This window comes from Pithys albifrons, chromosome 3 (assembly GCF_047495875.1).
Source record: "Pithys albifrons albifrons isolate INPA30051 chromosome 3, PitAlb_v1, whole genome shotgun sequence".
NCBI classification, from domain to species: Eukaryota; Metazoa; Chordata; class Aves; order Passeriformes; family Thamnophilidae; genus Pithys; species Pithys albifrons.
The window spans coordinates 75,370,358-75,394,200 of record NC_092460.1 but is presented as its reverse complement, the minus strand read 5'-3'; the positions used below and the strand labels follow the sequence as shown (position 1 = coordinate 75,394,200).

General features: G+C 41.3%; 1 protein-coding gene across 1 annotated transcript in view; it reads left to right on the top strand.

The window, feature by feature from the left end:
* Positions 1-23,551, top strand: part of PPP1R3A (protein phosphatase 1 regulatory subunit 3A) — a 33,849-nt gene extending 10,298 nt beyond the window's left edge. The window contains exons 2-4 of the mRNA XM_071549999.1: positions 18,539-18,597; positions 18,707-18,843; positions 21,038-23,551. Of these exons, the coding sequence (XP_071406100.1) occupies positions 18,539-18,597; positions 18,707-18,843; positions 21,038-23,551 (2,710 nt within the window). The remainder of the gene's footprint in view (positions 1-18,538; positions 18,598-18,706; positions 18,844-21,037) is intronic.
* The last annotated feature ends 292 nt before the right edge of the window (positions 23,552-23,843 follow it).

Below are 23,843 nucleotides of genomic sequence, written 5' to 3'. Positions count from 1 at the left end.
CAGGAGAATCTTTTTGAAAGAGGTTCTCTCTTTCTGAACTACTGTGCTGGTTTGAAGGTGAACCAGCAAGGGAAAATGAACTCACCACGAGAGAGATTATAAGTCAGAGCTAAAATTTAATAATAATATTATTATAACAACACTGACACACAAGGGAAATTGCTTTCAACTCACAATACCCCAGCAGTATAACCCAGCGTCCTGGGGCACAAACCCAAGGGGGTTTGTTTGCCCTTCTGCTGAGACCCCTGTGGCTCCCCCAAGTCCAGAGCAAAAGGAAAAGAAAAAAACCTGTTGGTGCAGGCGAGGGCTGTGGTCTGGGCGAGAGCGGTGATCTCCTGCTGTCGAGGTCCTGCTGCTGCTCTGGATCCGACGAGAAGGTCCTGAGGTCTTCTTACCCACCACTTATGTACCCTCAGGGAGCACTCAGTCCCTCCCCCTGGGCGGGGACTCACACAATGGGTGATTAACTCTGGGAGCCAGGGGTTGTTGAGCTGTTGATGGCCCATTAGCAGCTCCGCCCCCCTCAGGCTGGGTGTGAAGTGATAATGGCTCCCTGGGCAGCTGCTGCTAATGGCCCATTGTCCTTGGGGAATGAATAGAGGGGGTGGAATACACAGGTTTGATCACCACCACACAGGGTTAGCTGGTCCCTCCAGCTGAACTAGGACATTATCCACCCCTTATTCCACTCCATCTAGTCATTCCCAAATTAACCCCCTTTTTACCTATACATATATATACACATGTATACAATGAAACATTACAAACTCTTCTCGCTCAAAATTAGGTCCCCTTGTGGTACACAACGTGTTTCTCCATCTTTTTGCATTACCCACCAAGTGCAACCAGGTCCTTGAGCAAAGACAATCCCTCGGATGGGTTTGCCTTTGTTTGAGGTGGGACTAACCCAAACAGTCTTTCCTAACATACCTCTCATATGGACCACAGGGACTTTATCTCCATCTACAGTATTCAAGAGTTCTGATTGGGCAGGGCCAGCTCGATTGATGGAGCCCCGGGTGTTGACCAACCAGGTGGCCTTTGCCAAATGCAGCTCCCAGTGTTTGAAAGTTCCCCCACCCAACGCTTTCAAGGTTGTTTTCAGCAGTCCATTACATCGCTCAACTTTCCCGGCAGCTGGAGCATGGTAGGGGATATGATACACCCACTCAATGCCGTGCTCTCTGGCCCAGGTGTCTATGAGGCTGTTCTTGAAGTGGGTGCCGTTGTCAGACTCTATTCTTTCTGGTGTGCCGTGTCTCCACAGGACTTGTTTCTCAAGGCCCAGGATGGTATTCCGGGCAGTGGCGTGAGATACGGGGTATGTCTCCAGCCATCCAGTGGTTGCCTCTACCATGGTCAGCACGTAGCGCTTGCCTTGGCGTGTTTGGGGAAGTGTGATGTAGTCAACTTGCCAGGCTTCCCCATACCTGTATTTCGACCACCGTCCACCATACCATAGAGGCTTCACCCGCTTGGCCTGCTTGATGGCAGCACATGTGTCACAGTCATGGATAACCTGTGAGACACTGTCCATGGTTAGATCCACCCCTCGGTCACGAGCCCATCTGTATGTTGCATCTCTGCCTTGATGACCAGAAGCATCATGGGCCCATCGGGCTAGAAACAATTCACCTTTATGCTGCCAATCCAGATCTACCTGAGAGACTTCAATCCTGGCAGCTCGATCCACCTGCTCGTTGTTACGATGCTCCTCATTAGCCCGGCTCTTGGGTACATGAGCATCTACGTGACGGACCTTCACACTCAGCTTCTCTACCCGGGCAGCGATGTCCTGCCACATCTCAGCCGCCCAGATGGGTTTCCCTTTGCGCTGCCAGCCGGCCTTTCTCCAGCGCTCCAGCCATCCCCACAGAGCATTGGCCACCATCCACGAGTCAGTGTAAAGGTAGAGTCTTGGCCACTTCTCTCGTTCGGCGATATCCAAAGCCAGCTGAACAGCTTTCAGCTCTGCGACCTGACTTGATCCACCTTGTCCTTCAGTCGCTTCTGCAACTCGACGTGTAGGACTCCATACTGCTGCTTTCCATTTCCGGCTTGTCCCTACAATGCGGCAGGAGCCATCTGTGAAGAGAGCATATCGCTTCTCCTCTTCTGGTAGCTGGTTATATGGTGGGGCCTCCTCAGCTCGTGTCACCTGCTCCTCTTCTTCTTCAGAGGACAATCCGAAACTCTCACCTTCCGGCCAGTTGGTGATGATTTCCAAAATCCCAGGGCGATTAGGATTCCCTATCCGGGTTCGCTGTGTGATCAGAGCGATCCACTTACTCCATGTGGCATCAGTGGCGTGATGGGTAGAAGGAGCTTTTCCTTTGAACATCCAGCCCAACACTGGTAGTCGGGGTGCCAGGATGAGCTGTGCCTCAGTGCCAATCACTTCTGAGGCAGCTCGAACTCCTTCATACGCTGCCAGGATCTCTTTCTCAGTTGGGGTGTAGCTGGCCTCAGATCCTTTGTATCCCCGGCTCCAGAATCCCAGCGGTCGTCCTCGAGTCTCCCCAGGTACTTTCTGCCAGAGGCTCCAGGATGGGCCATTCTCCCCGGCTGCAGTGTAGAGCACATTCTTCACATCCTGTCCTGTCCTGACTGGCCCAAGGGCTACTGCATGGGTAATCTCCTGTTTAATCTGCTCAAAGGCTTGTTGTTGTTCAGGGCCCCACTGGAAATCATTTTTCTTCCGTGTCACAAGGTAGAGAGGGCTTACAATCTGACTGTACTCAGGGATATGCATCCTCCAAAAGCCCACGGCGCCTAGGAAAGCCTGAGTTTCCTTCTTGCTGGTCGGTGGGGACATAGCTGCTATTTTGTTGATCACCTCTGTTGGAATCTGACGACGCCCGTCTTGCCACTTCACTCCTAGGAACTGAATTTCCTGAGCAGGTCCCTTGACCTTACTTCGTTTAATGGCAAAACCAGCTCTTAGGAGAATCTGGATTATCTTCTTTCCTTTCTCAAAAACCTCCCCTGCTGTGTTCCCCCATACAATGATGTCATCGATGTACTGTAGATGTTCTGGAGCCTCACTCTTTTCCAATGCAGTCTGGATCAGTCCATGGCAAATGGTGGGACTGTGTTTCCACCCCTGGGGCAGTCGATTCCAGGTGTACTGCACCCCCTTCCAGGTGAAAGCAAACTGCGGCCTGCACTCTGCTGCCAACGGAATGGAGAAAAAGGCATTGGCAATGTCGATGGTGGCATACCACTTGGCTGCCTTGGACTCCAGCTCATACTGAAGCTCCAGCATGTCCGGCACAGCGGCACTCAGGGGGGGTGTGACCTCATTGAGACCACGGTAATCCACCGTCAGCCTCCACTCTCCACTGGACTTTCGTACTGGCCATATGGGGCTATTAAAGGGTGAGTGAGTCTTGCTGACCACCCCTTGGCTCTCCAGCTCACGAATCATCTTGTGTATGGGGGTCACAGAGTCTCGGTCAGTGCGGTATTGCCGACGGTGCACTGTGGCTGTGGCCAGCGGTACCAATTGTTCTTCAACTTTCAGCAGTCCTACAGCAGAAGGGTCCTCTGAGAGGCCAGGCAAGGTGCTCAGCTGTCTGATTTCCTCTGTCTCCACAGCAGCTATGCCAAAGGCCCAACGCAGTCCCTTTGGGTCTTTGAAATATCCATTCCTTAGGTAGTCTATGCCAAGGATACATGGGGCTTCTGGACCAGTCACAATGGGGTGTCTATGCCATTCCTTGCCAGTCAAGCTGACTTCAGCTTCCAGTACAGTCAGCTGTTGGGATCCCCCTGTTACCCCAGAAATAGAGATGGATTCTGCCCCGACGTATCCTGATGGCATCAACGTGCATTGTGCGCCAGTGTCCACTAAAGCTTTGTATTTCTGTGGGTCTGATGAGCCAGGCCACCGAATCCACACAGTCCAATAAACCCGATTGTCCCTCTCCTCTACCTGGCTAGAGGCAGGGCCCCCCTAGTTCTGGTCATGGTATTCACTGCGCTCTCCCTGTGAATATGACCGGGAGGTTCCTTCAAGAGGATCGGGCATAACATCATCATTCCTATACTGTCTGGAGCCTTGCCCACGAGAGACCGGAGCAGCCTTCAACCTTGAAGAATTGCCTGTGTTAGTTGTGCCTCTTTGCAATTCACGTACCCGAGCTGCTAAGGAAGAGGTGGGTTTCCCATCCCACTTCCTCATATCTTCTCCATGCTCATGGAGGTAAAACCACAGATTGCCGCGTGGAGTGTACCCTTTCTCCTTAGCTGGGAGACGCCTGCTTCTGATGGCGGAGACTCTTGTTTGTTCTGGAGAGATATGGAAGAGTCCTTCCTTAATCTTCTCTTCCAGTTCAGCCAGTTTTGTTTCCACAGCTGAGACATGGGCTCGTAATGGAGCAGTGACAGTGTCTTCATAAATCCTGAGTTTGCTGACCAGTGCACCCACCTTGTCTTCTCCCTCTCTCCACTGCAATGTTGCAAGGTAGCGAGAATACATTTCTGGCCCAAGTCGTGCAAATTTTAACCACATCTGGGATGTGCACTGGACACCATCTGGACTTTTAGGGAATCTCTCATCCTCTGAAAAGATTATCTCCAGTACGGCTAATTCCCTTAAGCACCGGATACCTTGTTCCATCGTGTTCCACTGTCCTTGCTGTACGTGGAGGTCCTCCTTACAAAGATATCTCTCCCTCACGCTTGACAACAGTCGCCGCCAGAGGCTGAGAGTTTCCTGTCTCTTTCCAATGCCCTGATCAATGACAACATCTCGAGACAGGGATCCCAGCTGCCTTGCCTCACTCCCATCTAGAATTGTATCATTGGCTGCAGCATCCCAGATTCGAAGTAGCCAGGTCAAGATGGACTCATTTGCCTGTCGTGTGAACTCTCTCCGGAGCTCACGCAGCTCTCCCAGGGATAGGGACCGGGTGATTATTTCTGGCTCCATTTCTTCTGCTTGAGATGAAGGTCCTGACTCTTCCTCGTCATGCACTATACGAACTGATTTGGTCTTTGATTTTCTTTTCTGGACAGGGGCAACTGCTATCGGTTTCTGTTGTCCTTCTGGCTCCTCCATGGTTTGCGTGGACATGGTGCTGGTTGATGTATCTCTCTTCCTCTCTGGCTCAGTCATGGTCTGGATGGACATGGCGCTAGTTGATGTATCTCTCTTCCTCTCTGGCTCAGTCATGGTCTGGATGGACATGGCGCTAGTTGATGTATCTCTCTTCCTCTCTGGCTCAGTCATGGTCTGGGTGGACATGGCGCTAGTTGATGTATCTCTCTTCCTCTCTGGCTCAGTCATGGTCTGGGTGGACATGGTGCTGGTGGGTTTGCTCCTTTTCTCCTCCTCCTGATGATGCTGTACCACACCAAGCAGTGTGCGGTAGGCAGTGGCCAGGGCCCAGCAGGTTGCTGTGAGCTGCACATCTCTGGGACTACCAGAGCATCTTCCTTTCACATAGCTTAGCATTTTGGCAGGGTCCTGCAGTTGTTCCGGGGTGAATTTCCAGATCATTTGAGGAGAGAAGGTCTCCAAATACTGGCCCATATCTTCCCACTTCCCGTGCCACTCAACATCATCCGCTCCCAGGGCAGGCCTCCAGCAAGTCTCCTTAGAGAGCCCAGTTCTGACCCTAAACATGGTGTATACAGTACAGAGGAGACAAAGCAACACTAACAGCAGGATTATGCTGTCCCTAACATCAAAAGGAAGCTCAATATTTTCAATGATTGTTGTAGCAGAGGTGAAAAGGTGGAAGTAACCATCTCCGCCTGTTTTCCCCACAGTCTGGGTGCTATTTTTAATGAGACCCCAGAGGTAACAACCCAAACCAGGACAGGCAGACCAGACTGAATATACATTCACAATGAAAGTCATTGCTTCTGATGTTATGACAACATAAACATAGTATATTAATAAAGCAATTTTGATCCTTCTCCCTGGTATTAAAGAGAGCATCAAAACAGGCACATGGTTCCCCATGTGTCGAAATATGAACAGGCCCAGATACACCATCCACATGAATACATCAAGCAACATGGTAGTCAGGGAGTTTCTGTACCCAAATACACAAAATGAAATTGTAGTTCTGACTTCTCTCTCGTGCCCCACGTTGGGCGCCAAAAGATGTGCTGGTTTGAAGGTGAACCAGCAAGGGAAAATGAACTCACCACGAGAGAGATTATAAGTCAGAGCTAAAATTTAATAATAATATTATTATAACAACACTGACACACAAGGGAAATTGCTTTCAACTCACAATACCCCAGCAGTATAACCCAGCGTCCTGGGGCACAAACCCAAGGGGGTTTGTTTGCCCTTCTGCTGAGACCCCTGTGGCTCCCCCAAGTCCAGAGCAAAAGGAAAAGAAAAAAACCTGTTGGTGCAGGCGAGGGCTGTGGTCTGGGCGAGAGCGGTGATCTCCTGCTGTCGAGGTCCTGCTGCTGCTCTGGATCCGACGAGAAGGTCCTGAGGTCTTCTTACCCACCACTTATGTACCCTCAGGGAGCACTCAGTCCCTCCCCCTGGGCGGGGACTCACACAATGGGTGATTAACTCTGGGAGCCAGGGGTTGTTGAGCTGTTGATGGCCCATTAGCAGCTCCGCCCCCCTCAGGCTGGGTGTGAAGTGATAATGGCTCCCTGGGCAGCTGCTGCTAATGGCCCATTGTCCTTGGGGAATGAATAGAGGGGGTGGAATACACAGGTTTGATCACCACCACACAGGGTTAGCTGGTCCCTCCAGCTGAACTAGGACAACTACTTAGCCCATTCTGTCAAAGGACTTACGCAATTTTCTAACCTATCTACATATCAAACAACTATGCAACAAGACTTCTGAGCCGGTTTCTTTTCAACGTCGCTGCATGGATATTGTAATAAGGTACAGCAATCATGACAGAGCTAAAAAAGAATCTGCAAAAAGTCGTAGTGTTCTTGTCTATAATTGCTATAGCATAATTTGAGGTATAATAGACTTACTGTGCAGTGACATTTTCTGTAGTCTTCACACCTATAGTTTTGAGATTTGGGGATAGCCAGTGGTATAGTTAAGGTTTGAGCCTGGCACTAAATTGATGTTGAGCTCCTGTTCAGACTGTGTGGCACTAAAATCTTCTAATGGACAGATATTAATCCATATTAAAAAAAAAACAAACAAAAACCAAACAAAAATTGTATGAATGTTTTGCCATTAAAACTCAAGGTCTTTTTTAATGAGTTAGAATATAAAGACTAATTTCTTGGGACTTTGTTTGCTTTGAGGCTATGATTATTCTCATCCCAAGTCAAGCCAATGTATTTTGTTCTGTGCCACCTATGTCCCTGCTTCAATCATAAACTAAGACTGAAAAATGAAAATATTAGTAATTGGAAAATATAATCCCCTGGATAGCACCAATCCAATAATCTTAATAAAAATAGGTTTATTACAAACATTGTCTGAATCCAACAGGGAATCATCTTTTCAGAAAAAACACTCAAATTCCCTTACATCTGCTCTCTTGATCAATTGACCCCCCTTGATACTGTTAATCATCATACCATATACTGCTTATTCTGAGCATCTTTTTCCACTTCACTTTCCAAACTTCCTTTCTAATTTCTCCTTGAACAGAAGCTACTGACAGTCCTTTATTATCCTTTTGAAGCCCCATCTTATATCTTCTTCTAGTGTCAGCCCCCTTTTTCAGGTGAGATGACCAAAACTAAGGGATATTTCCTCAATGTAGAGAAATACCACAAGTTAACATTGTCTTCTTCACGTTTCAAACATTGAAATACAGGTTCTTTGTGGCTCTGTTTTCATGCGAAATGCTTGTGAAGGTTGCTTGACTGATTCTCCTGATAATGCAACCTTTTATTCTCAGCCTGGTTCCAGAATGGCAGCAGCAGCGCAAGCCTCCACTGCCATGGCAGCCAGCAAATGGCCTCACCCACTGCTCCCATAATGAGTGGGCCGTGCTGTCTTCTGCCTCTGTCCTCTGTTTCCTGACTATCAACAAGGGAGCTAATTAGTGTCAGCCCTGTTTGGTGACACATATATACTAAGAACTAGATTGAGCCTTCTCTAACACTGCTGGTAGTTGAAGGTCATACAAAAAAATCAGTCTTGCCCAGATTTATAATAAGGGCTCTGATTTTACATTCAGCTTCATTCTAATAAGATCAGTTGTAGTGGCAAAATATTGTAAAATATTATTCAGTAATTTCTACTTAATGTTCATACAGTTATTAGTTTATAGACTCATTTTCTCTGTAGTTTTTGCTTCTGAATCTTCACCCGTGTGGCCTCAATCAGTTTTGAATTTAACAATGTAATTTACATTATTGTTTTCTGCATTGTTTATATTGAATTATTTTCTGCTGTGCTTCGATTTTCTAAACACCTCTTGAAAAAAATTAAACATATAAACAGAAGGCCATGATATTACCACATATGACCTTTAATGTCAATGTTATGGTTCAGGCATGTATAACATGACATCTCCACAAGGAGAGATCATTTGAAGCCAAAATGCTTTTAGGTGGGATTTGGCCATATTTTCAAGTAAAGCCCAGTGAGAAGTAGAAATTCAGGAGTGTACATTAGGAGCCTAAAACTGAGGAATGGTGCTGGCTGAGTTTCAGTCATTCTTTGTTTTGTTGTCAGCATGAACAGCAATGCTCCACACCATGCTCAAATTGCTCTGTGCAGCACCGATCTCTGTAATTATTGTACCTGTTGGTTTCTGCTGTATCTAAGTAAGGTCTAGTTCCTAGGACTCTACCTCAAGTTTGGTAGGAGGCAGATATTTCAGGCTGAGGACACAGCCACTGCCCAGGCCACAGCCCAGCCACTTCCTGAGCTCTGCTCCCCAACACCACCCTGAATTTTAGTGTGGCACCATCAACTTCCAGCACAGCTCTGACACTCTACCTAACATTAAGATCAGTTTCTCTTAACAGTATATAAAAACCTGGAAATGACAAAGAGCATTTTCCTGAAGGGTGTTACAGCTGCATGCTTAGTTTCCTTGCAACTTGCTTTCAGAGACACTTTACAACCTCTCCTCTCCTGCTCTGACTAATGGGTTCTGTAGTTCAGAGCTCTCACATGCTGCAAACACAGACTGCCCTTTGCTGGTTGCCACCTTTGCTCTGCTGCTCAATTTGTCCTCTCATTCAAACCCTGGGAAGACCCTTTCCAGTTCTGATTTTATGTATCTAGCACCTCTGCCTTCTTGGCCAGCCATAATTCTGTGTCCAGTTGTTTAGTGCTCTCCCTAGGGTCTAATATTTGAATTTTATTTCATTGTCTTTTATCCCTATATCTTGTCTTTAAAAAATTTCCTTGTATTTTCTCTCTATATGCCATAGTCTATTGCAACACATCCTCTTGCAGGGTGCACATATTTTTCTATGCACCCTAATCTTCAGATGCTCCAAATCTGGCTTGAACTATTGAAGTTCTTCAGCAATCATAAAAAATCTTTTTCTGTATTTAGAGGATTCCTAAGGAAAAAATGTATTCCTTTAATTTCTGGCAAATTCTCATCAATATCTTTATATACAAATTGTCATAAAGACAAGCTATTCTTATCTAATTGTTTCTAGGACTTTAAGATTGTCTCAGCAGGAGTTACTGAGGGATGAAACTTCTAATGATGATTTAAAGCAGTGAAGTGTGTAGGCTGAAACTGAAATAATTACTGCTGTAACCCTCTAAGCACTCCAAGTTCCTCAAGAGAAAATACTTTGTTCAGAACAGACCCTGAACAACAAAATGCTAAAAAAGTAAAATAATAATAATAAAAAACCCCAAACCCTTGGAGCAGGATAATTTAGAACCAGAATCAGTATAATATGGGGATGTTCTCAACAACTGCTCACAAATGCATCAGACATGACAATTAAAAAGGAATAATAATTATGGCCCCATTCTAAAGTATGGAATATTCTATTCCATTCAATAAGTCATGAACACTTTAAAACCATCAGTGTAATCCACAAACCTATATTTACAACATTAAACTGAATGTTCTGCCTTTTCAATGACTGTCATCTCATCTCTATTATTTTCACCTCAGACTCTAATTGTTTCTTTTACAGGAGCTAACCTACCAGTGTCCTTGGCAGTACAGTTTATGGCTCATGCATTTACAGTAATTGTTTGGGCAATTTGCCACACAGTATAACAATCTTCACATCAGAATCAGATTTTATAATAAACAGCATTAGTTGTGAAAAATACAAGTGATGCATGATTCTTATGGTAGATAAAGGGCACTGAGGATGCCCTTTAGAAAAAGAAAGGAAACTGCTCAAGCCTTGAACTACTTGAGAAAAATACTGATGTCACAATAGAGCTAATTAATTTGATGGTACAAACAAGAGGGGGAAAGGGCCTTGCATTCATTAGTGTCAATTTCAAATGAGGGCATACTGTTCATAAAAATAATATTCTACATTCATTTAGACAAAATGTGCAGGTAAACAAATAAGCACCAGCTCCAGCAATACCAGTGATTTCACTCCTTACCTTCATCAAGTGTCTTTCTCTTCTATAGCCACAGGTTTCTCAAAGCCTGGGCAGATACAACTTTGCAGGTAGAACTCTGGATGAGGCCAGATCCTACTGTCCACAAGCCTGGCTGGTGCCAGTGTGGCCAGCACTACCAGTCTCTCCTGGGCACTGGAGCCTCTGTGCATGGTACTGGTTTGCTGCTGGGAAGCTGAGCATGCACTTGATGTCTTCTCTCCATAACACATTGGTGGTTGCACGTAAAGGTGTCTCACTGCATGTGTCTTCTGCTGCAGACACTTTGTGGCCTCTCAGTTTGCAAGTGGCCCAAAATAAGAGGTCAAGCATTGTTCAGCAGAGAGGGTGCTGGACACACCTCCAGCAGGCTAGTCTGCCATGCCAGAAATTCTCTGGAGAAACAATATATTTGCCCTCTAACACCACTGCCCAGGCAGATAATCCTCAGCCTCCTTGTCATCTCCACACCACCTTATGGATCCTGGATGGTGCTGAGGGGCAGTGAGACAAGGACCCAGGAGGCACAAAGGTGGCTTTGAGCCAAGGCTGTACCTCCCCAAGTACTTGATACTAAAAACTGCAAGTGATAATAAATTGTAAAGTGATTGTATTATAAGACTATAGCTTCAACTTCTGAAGAAATTGACATCAATTTCAATCAGGAGACTTGCCTCTATAGTGAGTTTTGGACTTAGTCTTATGGAGGCAAGGAATGAGTTTATCTTTACTCATTAAATATTTAGTTCATATTTTTAATGAGTGAAATAGAATCAAATCAACCATGGAGACAATATCATAAGAGAATTCAAGGTCTATACTTTGAAGATTCACACCAGAATTCTTGGCGGCTTCAGAACTCCTTAAGTTGTCATACAAAAGACAGAGAGGTGAAGACATGATTTGGATCCAGATCCTGAAGTGTGGTGGCATGTGTCTCATCATGATAATGAGACCAAAATCAAGCTAATGTTTTTAACTTTTTTTCTTAATAGTACAATTTTCTTTCTCCTGCTGGCATTTTCATCTCCCCAAGAATTGCTTTGGGCAGTATTTTCTCCCTTGTCCAACTGATATTTTAGGGCCAGTATAAATAGAGCACTATTTTAAATGTAGTTTTCCAGTAAGCCAACTCTTATGGGGGTTATGTTAGTGAAAAAAATCTATATTGAATTCTTACTCTACTGAGCCTTACAAACATTTTAATAGAACTTTAAATCTTTACTTCAAATTTTATACATACAAAGTCTTTCCTAATCCTTTCTAAAATTCCTTTTTTTCCTTTTAAATTCTTCTTTTTGCATGTTTGTGGATTTTGAATGACAATGCATACAATACTACTGAATTACATGTGGAAACACTTTCTTTACTTTCACACCTAGCTCTTCCAAACATTTTCATCTTTCTGCTTTCAACATGTACGTAAACATTTCATAATAATTTTGGTTGCTGCTTGTTTAAATGCAGCTATTTCCTTCTCTACTTCCTTCTGACATGAGAGCTAATCACACAAAAATAACCACAATAAGCTGCGTGCCCTTCCCTCGCCATGTTCTCTTTCCAACACAGTTCTGGGAGGATGCCTGTTTGACTCCAGTGACATCTCAAACCTGAGTTCTTAACTGCACTATTTTACTCTTTGGTCTTCTTCTCCTCAGGAAAAACATTACTGACACATAAAACTACTTATTTTCAAAGATCTAGCATGTTTTTTACATTCCAGTGGCATCATTCTTTAGCAGGGCTGGCTTTATTTCAGCACTAGATCCAAAAGCACTAGTTATTTTGACGGTGGCTGCTGTATGAAATTACTTTGAAGCTTAGAAAACTGTGCTGAAATTAAAATATAACTACTCTTTTGTTAGCAGCTTCAATCTTGCCACGTCCTTTCATGGGGACATTTAAGCTTCACCTCAACTTCAACATTGCAGCTTCAGGGTAGAATTTTGTTTGATTGTGAATCGACAGTGAAAACCAGAAGCATGAAAGTTTGTGCAAGACCCTAAGACTATCTGGATTTTTAAAAAAATTGTGTTGAAAACTTTTTTCCCTTTTACACATTTTTAACTAAATATTTGAGAAATACATTCTTTGAATACTTTAACACCCTCATACCTCTCTGAATTTCAGACTAAATAATATATTCCCACATTTTCTTTTCTTTTAAATGTGAGATGGTATAAAATTGGTCAGTTTGCATTAATTTCAAGAGTTTTACAGGTACATTTTCATATTCTCATACTCTGTAATCCAACAATTTTAGCCTTTTTTCGCATTTGTTAAAATAAATATTTCATGATTAAAATAGTAAGAACTAGAATAAGTAGATATAACATAGAACAAAGTGAACAGTGCTGTGAACTACACAAACACACAGACACAATTTTAGCCAAATATTGGTGTGTGAATGAAAATCATGACAAGATGTGATAACCCCACCCCATCCATTATGTAAAAGTTAATAGCTCCTGGCTATTGTCCCAAACTTTTTTCACACCAGACCAAAGCACCTGCTATTCCACAGTGAAATGTGTAGTCCTGAAAGCATAACTCTCAGGGCATTATGGCTGCACAGGAACATTTGAAACAGGGCTGGACTTGGACTATGTGATCATGAAGTCTTAACCCTTGGGAAATGTGCTGAATAATCCAGTTCACAAAAATATATCCACGTTTCCATGCCGAGACCTTCTCAGTTTCTTGTGTCTGCTACTTGCACTGAAAAATTACAGGATATATTTTTCTGATGCTTACAGATGTTAAGTTTCCATTAAAAATGTTTTTATGAACTCTTTATATTAATGCATTAACAGTCTTCCTGGCTAATATCTTTTTTGCCTTCTGAATATTTATCCCTTTGCTATATCAATACTGGGCATTTATTTGTTTATTCAGACTGTGGTTTTTTTAATTCTGAAAATAGAAATACTCCATTTGTCTTCTTGGTTAATATAGATTTTTCATTCTGCAAGTCTTTTTTTAGTCCTTTTCTGCACCTGTTCTAGTTTGTATCAATCTTTCTTGAACATCGTATGCAAATGTTTCAGAGGAGTTCTTTTTAGTGCCTGGTGTCACAACATGAACATTTCTTGAAAATCTTTCATTACTGGAAAAATATTCTCTGATATATTGCTGCAGAACTTGGTTTGCCTTGATGTCACAGTGTTCTGCTCATCTTACACCAGTGGCTTGGAAAGGTTTTCTGACAAAAAAAACCCTCAGATTTTTTTTTTAATCTGTTTCTTCCAATTTCTGAGCCCTAATTTTGTGACAGAAACTCTTTCTAGTCCCTAAATGCATAACCTGGCACTATATAATTTTGAATTTCATCCCTTATCTATTTTCCTGATCCTCCAGGCCACCCATTTCTTTCAATCCTCCTCTGTGTTGGTCATGTATCCCAACTTCCTATCTGCCACGGATTTAATTTAACTTTGACTTCTTGTGCTTTGGTCTGTAATAACATGACTGAGTAAGTCTGATTACATGACTGGTCCTCTCCAATTCCTCAGTGACATCTTTTAGCTCCACACAGCCCAGCTTGTGGGACCCTGCTTGGCACCAAGCCCCTCTCCCACCGCCCAGCTCTTATATCCCTGTTCTCCTGTTTAATTAATAAATTTCCCATGTGGCTGCACAACAAATGCTTTAATGAAGTCCAGATAACTGATTTTTAGACAAGGGAGATGTTGTAATCTTATCAAAGACAGATATTATCAGGTGAGTCTGGCATTTTTATGCCATTTTTCATTTATCTGTATTTCTTCTCTCATTTAAGTTTTGTTCTAAATCTTTTGTGAAACTTTTCGAAGACACATGGGCCTGTAGTTTCCCTGACACTGTTTCTCTTCTTTTTCCTAAAAACAGCTACTCCTTTTTTCCTACTCTTCTGATACTGTTACAGTAGTATCAGGACCAATTTGATAGATTTGAATAGAAAAGGTTTTTAAACTAATGTGTGTTTTCCTCTGTTAGGTCCCTCAGATTTGGGTTGGAGATATCTGCTTCTCTTAATTGGAGCATATTTAAACAAGTTCTGTTCCCAGACTGGATGAAATAATACAATTTTCTAAATGTCTGTTCGTATCACTTGTGCCCTGTAAGATCTCTGTTCCTGTAAGACTCTGCCCCACTACTAGCACAGTGGTAGAAAATTTAAGAATAAGTCTTTTGATTGTGGGGTTATACATGGATTATCCAAAATCTTGATCAAGACTCACTTCCAAAAAAAATCCCTATTTAATTCAGTCCAAGTGAGTGATAATCCCATCAAGAATGAATCATATGTGTGTAAATTGTTCATTTTTTTAAGCTGGTAGAAATTATTAAGTTTCTGATGTATGTTATGAAGATGTGCCCCACTCAGCTGAATGAGAAAAAGCAACAGAGCTTCTGTAGGATTTCAGGCACTTATGCTGGAGGAGAACTTCATCAGCTGACATCATGGATTTTTGCTGGCTTGCATTGATTTCAGAATGCCTAGATAACTTAAAAATAAAAGTAAATGATTTTTAACAGAACACAAATTTGTTGTCTTTCACAATGTAAGCAAATTTAGACCACCCTTCACAAAAAAGCATGTTAATTAATTTCTAAAACAAAAGCTAAATTGATATTCTAATTTTCAAGTCTGCTTTCTGAATTCTGATAGTGTATTATGTGAATATTTCAAAGAAATATAGAGAAAAATTTGCTAACTGGACAAACACCTTCTAATTGCCACTGTTTGATGAAGAGACTAATTTTTATTGGCTTTTGAGAAGTATTTCAGTCCTTAGGGTATACATACATGTTTGAGGTTGTTCTGTAGTTATATGCACCCATAGTCTCAGCATCTCTAGATCACTTCATAAACTGAAGAAGTGATTTAAATTACCATTGTTTTATGCTCCCTTGTTATCCTCAAACACTGCAGTATCCATAACCTCAACTGAGGTTAATTTTAGATTTTCCACTAAAATGATTATTTGAGGACAGATTTTTTTCCAATATAGAAGTAAAATTAGGACTCACATTCCCTGTACTCAGGTATTTGCAGAGCAGGTGTGCACAAATAATGAACTACAAACCAGAAATCTTTATAAAATTAAGGACAACAAGCAAAAAATACATTACAAGTCCTGTAGCGTGTGGACTCCAGCTGTGAGGCTGTGTTATCATTGCTGTTTATTACCTGTGTTGCAGTTGTGAAAAGAAACTTGTAGACCAGGGCTCTAGACACTACTGGAATGATAGTCAATAAAAAACTTCAACTCTAATCACAGAAAAACTAAAACTGAGAGGCTCAGGTCACACATTGAATGTTACAGCCCTAGACACTAAAACTCCGTGGCTACATTCCAGTATGTGTATACTTACAAGGTAAGATCCATGCAGCTTTCAATAAAAGCTGAAGCTGTAGGTCGCCTTTATGGTCAGTCTCTTCCAGAGAAAGGGAAGCTCCTTCAAAGGATATGTCACTTCATCTTACTCATGATGTTAGAAAGAATGAATTCCCCTTTGGAAGGGTCAATACCTCACCACTGATGATAGGGATGTTATACAAGACTGCCTGCACACAGATGCATAGAAGACTAAAGATAGATAAAGTAACATCCCAGCACACACCTGTAATTATCCAGCTTGAAGTATCTTTATACCTGTTAATTTAGAGGCTTGGAAGATAGGTACTCATCCTTAGCATCCTTTTTCAAAGATTGTGTCTGTATTTTTACACTGAAAATTTATTAATCAAAACAAAAAATATTCACTGTATAGGGAACACATGAAACAGGGAAGAATCCAGTTTCTCTTTTCTCCAAGGAATGAAAATTAAGCTAAAGAGTAAGGATCCTGCTTGTACATCCAACTTCATGAGGAGTAGGCAAATTTTCCTTCTAGTTTCTGCCCAAATATTCTGTATCCTGGTAATTTGGGTATTATTTAGATGCATAAGCAGCATTTTTATCTCATGAGGGTATGATAGAAGCTGCAAGTGCCACTTCATCTTGGATGTGAAGTCTATCTGGCTATTAAACTCTTATGCTAGATATGGGAATCAATATCTTCCCTTCTTCTGGGAATGCTTCTTGAATGAAAAAACTTCATTCCTTAAAGAAGTACATAGGAGTCCCTTCTAGCAGCAAATTATGCCATCCCTCCTTCCCAGGAGTTGCATCTATATGGCTGAATGCTACTGGTAGCCAGCTACATTCAAAAAATTCATCTACATTCAGCAGAATTCCCTGCTGTGCCCATGTGGTTTTGGGATGATTATTTTGGGGTGGGGATTCAGTTCATGTGTTTTACTTGTCTTGGCTCCTTATTGAGGGGTTTGCAGACACCCTATTAGCACCTAAATGTTCTGTGCATGTGTCTCACATTTCAGCCCCAACCTACAGTGTGTCTAGATTTATGGAAGCAGATGAGTGAAATAGATGCAAAAAGGCAGAAGAAAACTGGGAACTACATGTAACCCTAAGGCAAGCATTTGAACAATAAAAAGCTTCCAACAAACAACCAAAGAAACAAACAACTCTCCCCCAAACCCTATGTGTACATATTAAGGACTAATGATTTACACTAACCCCCCGTGGATCTACTGAAAATAAGGGCCTGGTTCAGCCACCCCTTTCAGGATGCAGTGCAGATTATAGCAACTGATGACAGGGGAAAGTACCTCTTGGTGTGAGTAGGAGAGTGAGAAACGTGTGGAGGCTGTGCATGTACCAGAATCCAAGAGTGGCATGACATTCATACAGACTGCAAGAATATTCAGCATTATTGCAATTAATAGTGAAAAAGATCCTTTGAGAGAGCATTAAATCTTGTGCTTCAAGGACAGCTTCTAACAAAAAATGGCCCAGATGAAATTTAATAGGGCAGTGTAAATTACTCCAAGTATTTTCCTACGAGAACTTTACATCTTCCCCTGAAGTATCTGATGGTGGCCAGTGTCAGAGATCAGATGCTAGACTGGCAGGAGCTTGTCTGCTTTTGTCTGGCAATCCCTATAAAGACTGGATTTTAAAAAATTGGTGACAGTCAAAGTCTAGGTTCTTTTAACAGAGTGTAAATTTAGCATCCTCCTTCTGAATTAAGCATTTAGGTGGCAGAGTTAATGATATATCAATTCAAATGAAAGACACTAGAAGAAAATAGAAGGGGAAAAGATTAATATTTGAAAATTAGAAAGTAATTTTCAGTAACAGAGGTGGACGGCTGGTTGAAAATTGCATAAATTAAGACCTACAGAAATAAAAATCGCTTCTCATAGAGAAGTCATTAGGAGTGATATAATAATTTACATTTTACATAAGTGACATTCTTTTAACATTTTTTTCCCCTTTTCTGCTAAAGGTTAGATCCCTTTAAGCACACAATTCAAACTGGTATCACTTTGCATTGATATTGATGAGGACTGCAGGCACTCAGCATCTTTCTGTAGGTGTTTTTTGTGTTGGACCTGGCCTTTGTTTTCACAACCAGCAAAGCAACAGAAAAAATTGCACTGGCTGCAGGGAAGCAGAATTCGTTCCTGCTGGCCAGGCATAGCTTAGCAACAGGATTTATACTGTACTCATGCAGGGAGAATATTTTGATTTATTTCAGGTAACAAAGATGTCTTTTTCCAGCCATTTCTGTATACATACAAATATTTGAAAAACACAAGCTAGAGAGAGCCCTGGCCTCTTGAACATATATATCTTTCCAGACCCTTGCCTGACCCCAAAATCACGCTCTCCTGTCACTGAGCCATCTAATCACCTTTATGCTGCTTTCTCAGAACAGGCCTGGGAAAAAACATCAGCTTTGCAATGTAATCTGAAGGTCAACACATTCTCATTTTCTTGGCCAGTTCTTTCTTAAGATCAAGCCTTAATATCAGGTCACTCAAAAAAGCACTACATTTTATGTAGCTGTTATTTTCAGAATTTCAAACTGCATTCAAAATTTTGTGTAATTAACTAGCAGTCTTTATATTTGAGTCTAATAGGAATTAAAACAATAATTTTTGCAGAATAACACAAGAAGTTTCTTTTTGTTTAGCAGAAAAGAAGAAATATTGGCAATGTCTGATGATGACACATGGAACAACTCAAAGACTTCAGGTACAACACCCTGTTTAATTAGTTCTTCCTTACTGTACATGTTAATTAAAAATAGTGTAACAATCAATCTCACAGAAATTATCCAGCTATGTTTTTGTTAACTCTTCAGACACAAACATCCCAGAGATTGTTTATTCCCAAGCAGAAGACAAAGACACCAAAGGAGCTAATGAAAATATAAAAGAGAAAAATGCAAAATACAACCAGGGCGATCACAAAGATGATGAAAAAGAATTAGAGTTGCTGGTAAGTGTTATACAATTATATCTACAGTATTAAATGATTTGAATCCATTTACGCTTCAAAGCTGGTGAAATGCCCCCTTTTAACAGAGCTGACTGATGTACTAAATTACAAATGTAAAGCCTTGGTCTGTACTTATGCTGAATCTCTAACTGATTCAACAATAGAAGGTGCTTTGATTTCAGTATAGAGCATCAACTTTTTCTGGTCTTAAATTAATGACTTCTCACTTTTACTTCTTTACCAGAGGCTGTAAATGACAGTTTGAAGGAATTAGAAGAGTGGCATTTAAAAAATCTCCCCTCCTAGTCTCTAGGATAGGAATATTCCTAAATATATACTATTTGGTAAAATTTTATATTTACACTACTGCTTACTTTTGAGATTTTTCAAAGGATAACTATGTAGCATGCTATACAACCAAAAAAGTGTATATATATACACATTTATATTTATTAGACTTTTTACAATGAATTTCACACTCAGTGAACATTCAATCTATTTGGATTTGTGTGCGTGCATGTGTGTGTGTGGTTTGCCTTGCATTTTTCAGTATGAAAATAAAAATGGCAATAAATGAGACAAATACAGCAATCTATTATTCTTAGTGTCTGTTCTCAGCTCATATCATTTGGGTGCATATATTCATAATCATAGATTATAATAGCTATCAACTGTGAAAATGAATGCTGAATCAGACAGGAGAGGAAGATGAGAAACATTCTTTTTTTTATTATTGATAAGAGAAAAAATTCCTCTCATTACAATATAATTTTTTCTTGTCTTTTACTTGAAAAAAGTTGAAAAATTGTGCATATTGTGGGACCCTTCAATGCCTGAAAGTCGTCTCTTTTTTTTTTTTTTTATTGTGAAACATAAAAAGGAGGACCTCTAAAATCCCTTGTTGTTCTCAGTCCACCCTTTTACAAAAAAATCAGGATCAAATATAACCATTTGTTTATCAATTGCCAGACTTGTCCATACAATAAATGAAGGGGGAGCTATAATTTAGATGTTAATTTCCACTGTGCACTCTTTAATGAATTAAACAATGAAGGTTTATAATAGATGGAAATACAACCAAATCTTTGAAACACACAGGCATTGGCTCACAAGACAGCTGTGCAGTTGACAAGTAACATGAGCCTTATGTGAGAAGAAGGAGAAATCGTAAGATTTGCATATAATTATTGAGATCATGCAAATGTCAGTTATGAGGAGGGGAAAAAAACACAGGCATCTCACTGTTAAATCCTGACAGTTGGCATCACCGAAGAACTCAAATACACTTGAGCACTGGTTGGCAGAGGGTCATTAAAACAGAATTTGCAGAGACATTAGCTCCCTCACTTTTCTTTGAGTGACGTTTTACTATTAATAGTTTGCAGAGGCTTTGCAGAAAACATATTAATAAGAGAAACTGTAATGGAGGTATCTACAGCAAGTGCAGATGCATAAAAGGGTGCCCAAGTAGCTAGCCTCTAATTGATCAGCTTGTGTTATCAGTGTGACTGTGCCAAAGTGAGAAGAGAGTGCAGTGACAAGCCAGCATAGCTGAATAATACAATAATATTTGAGAGCTAGGAGGGAGAGTGATTAGTTTCTGGCCTTTTACTTTGCTAATCTCATTTCCAACTCATGTCTTACCAGATTGTCTAAAACCAGTCTGTTTTGAAGCCTGTAAAATGGTCCCTGAGAGGAATGAAGCACAGATAATCCTTACAGCATTTGTCAGTGTGAAATGTGTCTTTGTTTTACTGGACAATACTGTACATTACTGGGCTTTGATGTAGTATATCAATGCCCTCATTTAAGCACCAGTCCTATTCCCTTGCCCCACGGCTTCCTCTCTCCAAACCTAGAATCCAACGTATAGAGAATGAATTAGCCTGCCTTTAAGGGCATATTCTCTTCAGATTTAATTTGTATAAAATGCAGTAGCAGCTTACTGAACTCATGAATAAAGAGAGAGGGTTCTGAATGCTATTTTATTTTCTGCTCCTTCAGTACCACCATAAAGCTCATTACCTATGTTAAAAAATACATACAATGTAAATTTTGCAAATGGTTTGGAAGAGGTTTCCATATAAGCTTTGTTACTGAAAACAAAACTTTCCATAATGAAAACCTGCCTCCTTCATTTGGCATATTTTTGCAAAGCACTTTTTGATCATTCTTTTCTATTCTATTGTTTCAGTTAAATCAGCACTTCACAGGAGCTAGAGGTTCCTCTTCCAGAGATGAAAGGAATTTATACACAACAGAACCAGTTAATTTTCCAAGTGAAACTGAAAGATTGGTGAAAAAGATAACCTGTATAGAAAGAAACAGTGACCTGCACCCTGTGCCTATCAGTTCCTCGTCTGAAAATACTTCACAAGCTATAGGAGGAGAATTAAAAGATAAATTTAAGTATTCTGTAAGAGATTGTAATATTCGGCTACCAGGGCAGGAAGTCACTGCTGGTTCAGTAAACAGTGGCGAGCAGTCTTTGGAACACACTGGTACCAGTGAAAGCCTTTTATTGGCAAAAAATTTTCCTGTGACAAAGCAGAATGAGGCTATTGATATTATGGCTACCGTCTCAAGCCAACAAGGAGAGCGCCACACAGTTACTTCAAAAGGTGAAATAGATAGTGCCTCGGGAACTAAGGTGATGGAGAGGTTATTCATCAGTGAGGATGCTGCTGCTATCTCAAAAGGGGCTTGTGAAACAAGACCAGAAACCATTGTGCCAGAACATGATGAATCCATGCCATTAAATGCATGCATAACAAGGACGCTGGATGGCAATGCTAATCCAGCTCCAGAGCACCAGGCACCACAAATGACTCACCAAACTCTGGATTCATTGTTGTCAGATGCTGACAAAAATGAAGGAAAAATCAAGATGATTGAAAGCAAAGTTCAGGTACCTTTAAGAGGAGATTTATATCCTGGCACTTTTGCACATGCTGATGTCTCAATAGACTCCACACAAAGACAATATACACAAAAAAAAGGAGTTGGTGAAATGTCAGGAAAGAACTCTAACACTGATGCAGGGAGGGAGAAGAAAGTCATTGAAGTAGCAGACTTGGCATTAATTGGTGAGGAGGAAACTTCCAAGCCTTTCAAGTCACTAAGGAAACACAACACCAAAGTTCCGAACACAACACCTTTGCCAGCCGAGAACAACAAGCAGACACCCAGGGCCACATGGGGGGATGAAAGGCAAACCCCGGACACTCAGGAACACAGAGGATTCATGAGGTTAAAAGACAGAGCAAAGCCAGAAAACACAAATAAACAGAGACTGATTGGAAGGGAAAGTGAAGCAAACTCTGCTGAGCAGAGTTGGCAAGATATGGGGAATGAGGTTCGATGGGGTCAGAGAGGGAGCATGGAACCTCAGAGCATGACTTCCACAAAGAAGTTGCATCTCTGCCAAGAGGCTGACAGTGGTGGAAAGTCTTCTGTCTTCAAGCAGGATATTACAGATGAAGCAGAGGCAGTTACAGCTTATATAATTAAAACAACATCAGAAAGTGCTCCAGAAAAAATGTCTGCCAGTGAAAAAGCAGTAATTGCTAAGCTACCTCAAGAGACTGCACTAAGTGACAGGCCCACAGAGGAAAAGGAAACAGCGTTTGATACACATGAAGGGAGAAATGATGGTTCACATTATGCTCTTTGTCAACTCAACACAGTGGGTGTATTATATGACACTGAATTTGAAAAGGAATCAGTTTTAGGTATTTATAATGCATGCGTACGTGAAACACTGCAAGGAGAAACGAAGCCTGTATGCAATAGCAGGGAAAAACCTGCCAAAGCACAACCAGACATAGGCAATATTCTACCGGTAGGAGAAGCAATAGGGGCTACAGGAAAGAAAGAAAACTTGCATCAGGGATTATATTCAGAAGTATCTAAAAGTCCCTTGAACACAGAGAAGCATATATATGGTAAAGAAGCAGAAGAGCTCTGTAGGGAAGAAAGCCGCATTGGTACACTTTCCTGTTTCTGTGCTAAAGCTGAAACAGAAATGCCACCTTCTGGTACAAATTCTGTTCCTAGTCACCATTTTAAAAGCTCTTCAGTGGCATATTCTGAAGGGTCCACTGCAGCAGGAGGCACGGAGCATCTGTATAGACATTTTGAATTCAAAGTCTTTGACAAGGTTGCCGCTGAGTCAGGGTACAATTTAAATCTACCAAATGAAATTACATATATTAATAAAGACTTCTCTCCTGAAATTGAAAAAGGGGAAGTACCTTCCACTTCCCACACAGCAATTTCTAGGGAAGGAAGAGGAAGAAATACAGGTCAATGTTTCCATCAAACAGAGCTCCAACAAGAGAAGTTATGGAGGCCAGAAGTTTTAATTAGTAAGTCTAACAAAGAAGGTGGAGGAACAGAGTCTCAATCTGACCATTTAATAACTGAGGTGGAAACGCTAAACTCTCTAGATGACTCACAGAAAGAAAGCCAGCACATTTCTGATTCTGAAGATATTTCTAGCCAGAAGAGTGAAGCACTTAAGTTACCTAGTGACTCTCTGGGTTTAAAACATATTGCTTTCAAAATATTCTATTTCTTCGTCTTTCTTCTATTTTCTGCAACACTCTATCACTATGATTTGATGGTCTGTCTTGCACTCTACCTGTTGTCCTTATATTGGCTATACCATGAAGGAGGAAGAAACAAGGAATCTATCAAGAAGGAGTAACACTGACTGTCATCTGTGCTCTGGATCCATGGTCAATAATCTCCAATTCCACCGCAGCATTTTCACTGTTAAGGAGTTTATCCATTGTTAGAACTGAAGCATGATTTCCAGAGAAGCATCACTTTTTAAAGATCACATCTGAAGTTGGGCCTTCATATATATAATTAAACTATACAGGACCATTATGTTTGGATCATTAAATATCTGTATGAGTATGAGTTCTGAAGCACGTCAAGTTAAAATGAATTACAGTTGTTGCTTCTTAGCAGGATATGAAGAAGAAATACTTCAT